This window comes from Equus quagga, chromosome 19 (assembly GCF_021613505.1).
Source record: "Equus quagga isolate Etosha38 chromosome 19, UCLA_HA_Equagga_1.0, whole genome shotgun sequence".
Lineage (NCBI taxonomy): Eukaryota > Metazoa > Chordata > Mammalia > Perissodactyla > Equidae > Equus > Equus quagga.
This window is the reverse complement of record NC_060285.1, coordinates 10,503,835-10,514,320: the sequence shown is the minus strand read 5'-3', so window position 1 is coordinate 10,514,320 and position 10,486 is coordinate 10,503,835. Positions and strand designations below refer to the sequence as shown.

General features: G+C 47.0%; 1 protein-coding gene across 3 annotated transcripts; it reads left to right on the top strand.

Moving 5' to 3' along the window:
* Positions 1–283: 283 nt before the first annotated feature.
* CBY1 (chibby family member 1, beta catenin antagonist) lies at positions 284–10,192 on the top strand. Of its 3 annotated transcripts, none has more exons than XM_046646807.1 (6): positions 295–409; positions 3,410–3,524; positions 5,939–6,054; positions 6,944–7,049; positions 7,133–7,251; positions 9,459–10,192. In XM_046646807.1, exons 2-6 carry the CDS (start codon positions 3,446–3,448, stop codon positions 9,537–9,539), a joined length of 501 nt encoding a protein of 166 aa, XP_046502763.1. In that variant the 5' UTR covers positions 295–409; positions 3,410–3,445; the 3' UTR covers positions 9,540–10,192. The 3 variants fall into 3 exon arrangements, with proteins under 3 accessions (XP_046502765.1, XP_046502763.1, XP_046502764.1); XM_046646808.1 differs by lacking the exon at positions 295–409 and adding an exon at positions 2,556–2,597; XM_046646809.1 differs by lacking the exon at positions 3,410–3,524 and having other exon boundaries at positions 284–409.
* Positions 10,193–10,486: the final 294 nt, after the last annotated feature.

The following is a 10,486-nucleotide window of genomic DNA, read 5'->3' as shown; positions in this document are numbered from 1 at the left end:
CCTGCGTCCGCGAGACGCCGTTACCACGGCGACGGCCCCTCCCCCCCCGGCCGGGGAGACCAAATGATGGGCGTGCGGGGAGGGCGGGTGTAGCTCCTCGTCCTAGCGTGTAGCCTGGGGCGTGTAAGTGGCCCCAGCAGACATTCCTTTTGTAGAATCTACCTAACACATCGAGGACAGTCCTCAAGCCTGTCTGGTGCTCCGCGTGGGCTCGCGTTGGGGACCCCGCCGCGCCGGCCACCCCCCCGCCTCGGTGGTAGAGCCCGGGGCGGGGCTGCGCGTGCGCGCGGCGGGCTGGCGGGGGGCAGAGGGGCCTGTGAGCTGCGGTCGCTGTGGGTGACGAGCCAGGGCGGGCGGCACCCGGGAGGTGTCCGGGTGCGTTTGGACCCCGGCTTCGGGGACCTGTCAGGTACGTCTCCGAGCTTGGCGTCCCCCCAGGGCCCATGGACGGGTGGGACGCTCGGGCGTCACCCAGGGGACCCAGGGCCTCCCCGTGGCCGGAGCGGCCGGAGGGCGCGGGTCAGGGGCCAGAGGCCGGGTTCACCCCGGGCCCGTCGCCGCCCTTCTCCAAGCGCGTGTCATCAGTTGTAAATCGGGGTAGTAGTTCCTCCCCGTGAGTCGGCTTGAGGGTGATTAAATGACGGCGTGCGAGTGGACGTTTGTCACCACCGTTCGTTGAGTCCGGCAGCCCCGGGTGGCCGGGTCCCTGCGCGCCGTGTGCGTGGCCGGCTCTGAACTCTGCGGGACGTGAGTCCCTTTGAGAATCCGCTGAAAGCCGAAGACCGCCCGCTCAGCTTCTTGTTAGATTAAGATCAGAGAGCGTATTTTACGGCCCACTGCAAACTGTGAAGCGTTGCACAGCGATGAAGTGATTATTGCCACCAGCGCGGAGCAGACCTTATTTGAAGCCCAGTTCCACCACCTTCCCACGCTGTGACTGGGGGCAAGTTACTTAACTTCTCTGAGCCTCAGTTTTGTGATCTGTAGATGGGGACATACTTACTTGATCTACTTCCAGCGGTGGTTGTGAGCATTAAATGCCACAGGTTTAAATTTTTTTTTTTAATTTTATTGGCTTATAACATTGTGTAAATTTCAGGTGTACGTTGTTATGTTGCAGTTTCCGTATAGACTGCATCGTGTTCACCACCAATGGTCGTTTTTTATAAACACTAAAGCACTATGAGTGGGGTACTATTGTTGTGTCTGATTACAAATGAAGAAGCCTGAGGCCCAGCAGAAGTAAGTGCTGGGGTGCCACTGCGCGTGAGGAGCAGAGCATGGTCGGAACCCGCCCGCTCTCCCTTCACTTCCTTTGTGCTGAGCCATCTCTGCCCAGGCAGTTTCACTAGAAAGAAGACTGCCTGGGGCCAAGGGGGTAGTTGGGACCTCCCTGTCCACACTAATGTCCCAGAACCCCAGGGTCTCAGCCAGAGTGGTCTGTGGATTATTGGATCCGACTTAACATCAGCTAATCCAGACTATTCCTTTTTCTCATCTGTAATATATTGATGACAGTTCTCAAGAGTTATGAGCATTAGTGAGGTCAGGAGTGAAGTGCCCCAGTTAAAACCCTGAGAAATCAAGTAACTTGGCCAACGTTTAGCAGGCAACTAAGGGGCAGAGCCAGGCCTAGAAGTGGGTTTGTTGTGTCCAGGCGATGTGCTCAGGCACAGCGCTCTTGGCACAACTGGGGGCTTCGCAGGAACAACTTGGTTTATTTTCCCTCCAAATGTCTCCAGATGCTTGGAGAGGCAGAGGATGCTTTTTATTGTTTGGGGTTTTTTTTGGTTCATGTGTTTGTTTTGTTTTTTCATGAGTAGCACGTGAATATATTATCATTGTAATAATTCGTTAAATCCAGAAGTATGTTTCTTTAATATACTTTTGTATTGTAACATACGAAATTGCCACCATCTGACCATTTTTTACCAACAAAATGGCAGTTTCATTTGAGTCAGCCATCCTACTCCTCTTCCCAGATTTAACCACTGTGAGCAGTTTGGTGTGTCGTTTACAGATCTTTTTCTGTTTGTTATATACACATATATATTCTTGATTTTTTTTTTTCTTTTTGTCTCCTCACATGGGATTGTAGCACACATTGTTGTGCAGCTTGCTTTCTGAATGTTAGCGTGTGTGGGGGTTCCTTCAGGTCACTCTATATACAGCTGTCTCGTTGTCTTTCTGGCTGTGTAGTATTCTGTTATAAGAAGGTGCCACAATATATTTGGCTACACCAACCACTGGTAGACAATTTAGATTGTTTCATATTTTTCACTCTTAGCAACAATAGAGAACATTTGTGTGACCATGTCCAGTTCTTTCTGGAGGATAAATTTTTAGAGATTTTATTTTTCCTTTTTCTCCCCAAAGCGCCCCCCGGTACATAGTTGTATCTTAGTTGTGGGTCCTTCTAGTTGTGGCATGTGGGACGCTGCCTCAGCATGGCTTGATGAGCGGTGCCATGTCCGCGCCCAGGATTCGAACCGGCAAAACCTTGGGCCGCCGCAGTGGAGCGAGCGAACTTAACCACTTGGCCACGGGGCCAGCCCCTGGAGGATAAATTTTTAGAAGTGGATTTGCTGGCCAAAAAAGTATGCACATTTATAATTTTGTTAGATTTTGCCTAATTGCACTTGAAAGAATTATAGCATCTTATGTTTCCACTAAGAGTAAATGAAAGTGTCTTTTTCTCCACACTCTCACCACCATTGGGTATTACTCATTTTTTGGCGGGGCTGGGGAGTGAGGAAGATTGGCCCTGAGCTAACATCTGTTATCAATCTTCCTCTGTTGGCTTGAGGAAGACTGTGGCTGAGCTAACATTGTGCCAGTTGTCCTCTATTTTGCATGTGGGATGCTGTCTCAGCATGGCTTGATGAGCAGTGCATAGGTACACACCCAGGATCCAAAAATGGGAACCCTGGGCTACTGAAGTGGAGCACGCAAACCCAACCACTATGCCACCGGGTCAGCCCCTATTCATCTTTTAAATTTTGCCAATATGATGGATGAAAGTGCTTCTTTTTATGATGTACCCCACAAGTTATTAATACAAGGATAATTAGATATAAACCTTTAGTCAACTGACCATGGCTGTGGACCTGGGAAAACTGCTTAACTTCTCTGAGCCCTAGTTTTCTCATCTCTGATATGAATGGGACAATCCCTACCTTGTGGGGTTGCTGCAAGGAATAAAAGAAATATATGTAGTGTGCCCAGCGTTGGGCCCAACCCATAGTGGAAACACAGGAAGTGATGTTAGTTAGTCTTTGTTGCTGTGCCTTTTTTTTTTTTTTGAGTTAAATCTTTCTTCCTGGATATTCCCATTTCATTCTTGTTCTGCCCTCTATAGATATAAGATTAATTGTTGTCCCTCTTCCACCCTTTTTCTTTTCTCCGGCAGAAACAATGCCAGGGCCTTCCACCGTTTTTGGATGACATGGTAGCACAGCCTCAGATTCCCTCAGCATCTTGGTCCCCACTGCTGTCCTGTCCACCACCAAGCTGGAAGCATTCTGGTTTGTCCAAGTCCTAACGTGTTGTGCCCAGGCCCAAATGCCATCCCCTAGGATGTCGGTCTGCTGCTGTTTTTAATTACAAACACATCCCGCCTGTAAAACTTTCATGAGCACACCTCTAATTATGTTCATTTTTATTAATTTATTTATAAATCATATATACATATACATCTGTATTATATATTGTAAAATCTCCAAGGAAGCTTCTAAACTTTTATCATTTATTTTAGTGATATTAATTTCTCCATCACTGAAAACAGCAGTTTTCCTTCATGTTCTCATTGAATTACGTGTCTTGCTAACTGTGATGGATTCATACTATGAGTTATCTTTTAATGATAGTTGATATAAAGCCTTGTTTCAAATAGTCTTGAGAAGTTCCCTCTTTTTTGGGCCACCTTGTTGTCAGATATGATGAACTCCTTGCTGTTTTTATCTCCTGATGCGGTGAAGGGAGATTTGATACCCAGGAGCAGGAAAAGTGAGAGCTCTGCTCCTGCCTTTTTGCTCACTTGTGCTTTCATTGTTACCTTCAGTCTACAGTTTCTTAGAAAGAATCTTTTTAAGCTGCTTGTATGATATAATTAAAATTAAGTAATATATGGGAAGAAATGAACCTTGACCCTTGTCTCACAGCGTATGCAAAATTAATTCCAGATGAATCATAGTCCTAAATGTGAAAGCTAAAACAATAAAATTTCCAGAGTTAATATAGGAAAATATCATGACCTTGGAGGAGGTAAAAATTTTTTAAATAGGACACAAAAACACTAATCATTAAAAAAATTGATGTCACATTCCATTAAAATTAAGAACTTCTTTAATCAAAAAGAAATCAATAAGAAAGCAAAAAGGCAAGTCCGAGATTGAGAGAAGAGATTTTCAGTATTCTCTATATATACAACAAAGGACTGGTATTCAGCATATATAAAGAACCCCTACAAATCAATTAAAAAATGATGGACAACTTAGTAGAAAAATGGCAAAAGACTTGAACAAGCATGTCACAAAAGAGGGTATCCAGATGTCCAATGAGTATATGAAAAGGTGCTCAGTTTAATTAATTATTGGGGAAAAGCAAATTAAACACACAATGCTATACCACTACATACCTACCAGAACAGATAAAATGAAAAAGATAGGAAATGCCAAATGTTCACAAAGATCTCTCATACACTGTTGGTAGGAGCGTAGATTGGTGCAAACACTTTGGAAGACCACTGGCAGTGGTTACTAAAGCTGAGTATGTGAATGCTCTGTGACGCAACAGTTCCACCCCTGGGTGTAGAAGCAAAGAAGTATGCTTATGTATACAGAAATACACGTCCAAGCATGTCTCAGCAGCACTATTTTTAATAGACAAAAACTGGGAACAGTCCAAATGTCCACTTCATGCAGTAGAATATTTTACTGCAGTGTGAACAAATTACAACTACATACAGCAACAGATAAATTTCACATACATGATATTGAGTGAAAAAACAGACACAAAAGAGGATATACTGTAGAAGTCCGTGGATGTAAAACTGTTGGGCGAGGCTTGTGGGGTGATGAAATGTTCCGTATCCTGATCTGGAGGGTGGCTGCACACGTGTGTATGCATAGTAAAAACTCATGAAGCCATACACTTATGATTTGTATACTTTTCTATATTTATGTTATACATAAATTTACAAAAAAGTTTACTTCTCCCTCCCTCCCTCTCCCAAAAAAATGGGCAGTGTCAGTAAATCTGCTTAACTGGGCCTGTGTGAATTGCAATAGGTTGCAATATGCCGAAAGCAGAGTATGGCTGCCATTGTCAGCTCGGCCGTGCTGTGGGCCTCCTTTCTCCTGATACCTCACCTGCCAAACAGGACAGGTGACCTTCTGACACGTGGGCTGAGTGAGGGGCACTATTATCAATCCAAAAGTGCAGTGTAAATACAGCTTCATTTCTTTAAGATGGAGAATATGCAGAGGCTCTTGCCCCAGGTCGATTCTTACCAGTGTACAGGAGTAAGTCAGGATTGTATTCCGTCTCTAGACTAAATCAGTGATGCCAGCTTGTGACAAAACTTAAGACAGGCAAGTTAGGCACTTGCCTGTGGTTAACATAAAGTGTAGAGCCACACAGACCTGCATTCACATACTAGCTCCCACTTAAAACCTTAGTCTTTCTATACCTCATCTGTCAAATGGGGATAATAAAAGGAGCTAGTCAAAGGGTGGTTGTGAGTTATGAGATGTTGCATGCAAAGGTTTTAGCACACTGCCTGGCACATAGTGACCATTACTAATTATATTAATAGTGAGCATGGGAGATATTACCAGGACTGTCAATAGCCATAGCAAAAGATGTGTGTTTTCATGATTGGAGGACAGTGGCATAAAGTGACCCAAATGTTTTCACCCTTGGCTTTTTCTGACGCTAGGAGGAGGGAGCACTGATCTTTCCTTCCTCCGGCCGAAGATGCCTCTCTTTGGGAATACATTCAGTCCAAAGAAGACGCCCCCTCGGAAGTCTGCTTCTCTCTCCAACCTGCACAATGTGAGTGTCGGCCCTGGGCTCAGCCCGGCCTGCAGGGTGACTGCAGTGTCAAGCCTGGTCTTTTATGGAAAGTGTGGTCCTCCAGAGGCATCCTCATAGGAGGGTATCCTTTCATTCGTATTATTGCTATTGCTAAAGACATTTTTTAACTCCTATTTGGGCATTTTTGTTAGAGCCTATTCAAGAACCTAAGACAGTTAATCTCATTATGGTTTTTGGCTCCAAATATTATTATCCAATTTGACTTCACTTTATTCCCAAGACTTGGCCAGGAATCGATTTTAGTCATGTCTAAGAATGAAATTCATTGTCAAAGGATGATGTTTTGCCACCATTAATGGCATTCAGAAGGGTATGCCGCGGCTCTCAAGGCAGTTTCCAAGCTCCTCGGGGGCAGAGCCAGCCGCATTCCTCTCTGAATGCCCAGTCCTGATGTGGGGTGGGTGCTCAGCGAGCTGTAGAAACATTGCAAACACATTAAAGAACAGCTGCCACTACTAATTGGGCGTTAGCATTTTATTCCTTTTCCTTGGCATATAGCTCCATAGTAAACAAATGACAATTTAGGGGCTCATTACATTTAAAAAGGATTTTTCACTTTATTAAAAATTTACAGTAAGATTTTTTAACTGTTAAGTGCCTAGTAGCTGTAAAATAATTCAGTTTACAAATTTCAGCATATATAGCTTTTTTGGAAAACATCTGATATGTAAGTGATACATTTCTTCTCTCTTATAGTTTAAGAGTTTTTGTTGTATCTTATTTGATTTTCTGATTTTTAAAAAAAGTATTAAGTCTGCTGGGTAATTATTAGAGAAAAGGAACGAGTTGCTGGGGTTGTATAGTTAATGGAAGGGGCACTGGGCCTCATGCAGTGTCTCGCCCACAGCTGGATCGGTCAACCCGGGAGGTGGAGCTGGGCCTTGACTATGGAACTCCCACTATGAACCTGGCGGGGCAAAGCCTGAAGTTTGAAAATGGCCAGTGGATAGCAGGTGGGCTAATTTCCTGCCATTTTGTCCAACGAGACTGTGGAAAGAAACCCCCCTCGTAACTGCTGGCTCTGCCCTTCCCCCAGAGACAGGGATTAGTGGAGGTGTGGACCGGAGGGAGGCTCAGCGCCTCCGGAGGCGGAACCAGCAGTTGGAGGAAGAGAACAATCTCTTGCGGCTGAAAGTGGACATCCTGCTGGACATGGTGAGCGAGGCAATGGGAAGGGATGCCTGGGCTTGCCTTCTGAGGGGGCGCCCCCTCAAGTCATTGCAGCCAGCTGATGCCAGTTTGCCCACGTAAGTTGCTTTGAATCCAGAGATACAAAGCAGACCCAGTCCCTACCCTCAGGGCTCCCCATCTAGTGGGGAGATGGACAGTAAACATAATGACAGTGCCTTGTGTACGGCAACAGTCAGTCTGTGCCTGACATCTGCACTTGAGAGGGAGACAGTGATTCTGTTGAGTCAGGAGGGCATCACAGAGGAAGGGATGTTTGAGCTGAATGTGGAAGGATAAAGGGAGGAATGGGGGTTGGGATGAAGGCATTCCAGGAAGGACAGTCTGCTCGTGGCTTGGAGTTGTCCCGTACCAAGTGGGCATTAGTCATTGCCCAAACCTGCCAAGGGGCACACTGCGTTCGTGTCGGTTTCTTGTGGCTGTTAAAAACCCATCGGGGGCCTGCCCCGTGGCCGAGTGGTTAAGTTCGCGCGCTCCACTGCAGGCGGCTCAGTGTTTCGTTGGTTCGAATCCTGGGCGTGGACATGGCACTGCTCATCAAGCCACGCTGAGGCAGCATCCCACGTGCCACAACTAGAAGGACCCACAACGAAGAATATACAACTATGTACTGGGGGGCTTTGGGGAGAAAAAGGGAAAAAAATAAAATCTTTAAAAAAAAAAACAAAAACCATCAGGGCCAGCCTGGTGGCACAGCGGTTGGGTGCACACGTTCTGCTTTGGCAGCCCGGGGTTCACCGGTTCAGATCCCAGATGCGGACGTGGCACCACCTGGCAAGCCATGCTGTGGCAGGCGTCCCACATATAAAGTAGAGGAAGATGGGCATGGATGTGAGCTCAGGGCCAGTCTTCCTCAGCAAAAAGCGGAGGATTGGCAGCAGATATTAGCTTGGGGCTAATCTTCCTGAAAAAAAAAAAACCCATCAGGGGCCAACCCCATGGCCAAGTGGTTAAGTTTGTGTGCTCTGCTTTGGTGCCTTGGGTTTGCCAGTTCGGTTCCTGGGTGTGGACCTAGCACTGCTCATCAAGCCATGCTGGGGCAGCATCCCACCAGTAGAAGTAGAATGACCTACAACTAGAATATACAGCCATGTACTGGGGGGGTTTGGGGAGAAGAAGGAAAAAAAAAGATTTGCAACAAATGTTAGCTCAGGGCCAATCTTGAAAAAAAAAAACCAAAACAACCCATTAGCCTGTTGGGCTCAGTGGTGCAGGTGAAGGTTGATTGAGAGACAGGAGCGCATACACAGCAGTGGTTAAGAGCATGCATTCTGGGGGCCGGCCCCATGGCTTAGTGGTTAAGTTCTCATGCTCTTCTTTGGTGGCCCAGGTTCACGGGTTCAGATTCCAGGTGTGGACCTGCACCACTTGTCAGCCAAGCTGTGGTGGCGACCCACATACAAAATAGAGGAAGATTGGCACAGATGTTAGCTCAGGACGAATCTTCCTCAGGACAAAAAAAAAAAAGCATGCATTCTGGAACTAAACTGCCTGGTTCCTTACCCAGCTCCACCACTGGCTGTGTGACTTTAGGCAAGTTATGTAACCACTCTGCGTGAAGAAACTTAGTTTCTTCAGCAATAAAATGGGCATGATAGTAGGCTCTACCTCGTAGTGAGTTGACAGTACACGCAGAGCGCCTGGAATAGGGTGTTGCTCAGGAGCTGTACGTCCTATTTCACAGTGAGCTCACCTCAGCTCCACAGAGTTTCTCTCTGTCCCTGTCTTGAGTGTCTTCCACCTTCTACTCCAAAGGCCACTAGAAGAGCCTGATGGGGAAAGCGGCATTCTTTTTCAAGCAGTTTTTTCCCTAATCACCATTATGTGAGCTACAGTTCAGAAGCAACTCAGACTCAAGTCCTTTAGCCTTAGAATCACCAAGATTTGCTTTTTTCATCCGCTAAGGCCCACTGTCCTCACGTAGTGAGTGCCATGCAATCCTAGGTGATCAAAAATGTTGATAGAGTGGATTGTGAATGTTCTTCACGTACTTGAGGCCCTGGGCCCTCAGCTGGTTACATTCTGCCCAGTTACGAAGGGGTTCCCATTGTGGAGGCTGGCAGTGTTAGAGAAATGCCAGGAGGCCTTTCCCCAGCACGCGGGGCTGGCCTCGCAAACTTGAAACATAGCCCACAAATCTCCTTCTTTATAACGCTCTGCTGCTTTACTTTCAGCTCTCTGAGACCACTGCCGAATCCCACTTAATGGAGAAGGAACTGGATGAACTGAAGAGTGTCAGCCGGAGGAGAAAATGATGACCCCAGACACATTCGTTAGGAGAATAGGGAGAAACCCATTGATCAGAGGAGTAAGATGTGGCTGAGGGGTTTTTTTAGCCAAACTCGTAGATTAGGTCCTAGGAGAGAGTATCATTCAATGGGGCCAAAAGGCACTGGCACCCTTGGGTTGGCAATAGAAAGGTGACAACAAAACGGAGGAAACCAGGATGCCAGGCCAGGGCAGGAAGTAGGAATGTACTCTGGCAGCGCGGCACAGGGAGGCCAGTCTGTAAACAAGGCCTCAGGGAGGTGTGGGTGATGCTAAGACTTTGGGTGCTCTCCAGTCACTCAGCACACACATGCATGTGTCCCACGTTCACCTTCAGGGGACAGACACTGTTGGGAGAAGCAGCTGGAGTTCATCACCTCATCCCCTCCTGCTGGGGTTGGGGGTGTGGCACCAGTTCTAAAGAGCCCTGCGTGAGGGGTCTCAGACGAGCGGCTCTCCTGGTTCTCTGCCCCTCAGGCCACTCTCTCTGCCCTTTAAAGCATACTCGTTCCCCAAACCACAACCTCGTCAGGCTTCAGCTTCTCAGCAGCAAGAACCAGCCTTCCACAGCAACACTATATTTTTGTGCTACTTTCCTGTTTACACTACTTTTAAAAATTAAATGTTGTTCTATCATCTCTCTGTGACCAAAGTGACTGAGAAAAGAAGCATCAGCTGTTGGAGAAGTAAATGGAGCTGGAGTCTAAGCTTCTGCTGCTCCGTCCAAAGGCAGAGTTTTTAGGTTGTCGGGAAATGTCGCTATTGCAGGAAAAACATTGCAGCTTCCTGGGCTTGGCAGAGGCTGACCTGGAACAGAAATAGTCTCTCTGCCCAAATTCTCCTGCCCTCCTCCTTCAGGGAGTTGGGACTAGCCCAACCTCACAGGGGCCGAGTGGCTGGGTGGGGAGCTGGACTCCCAGAGTGGGAATCTGCG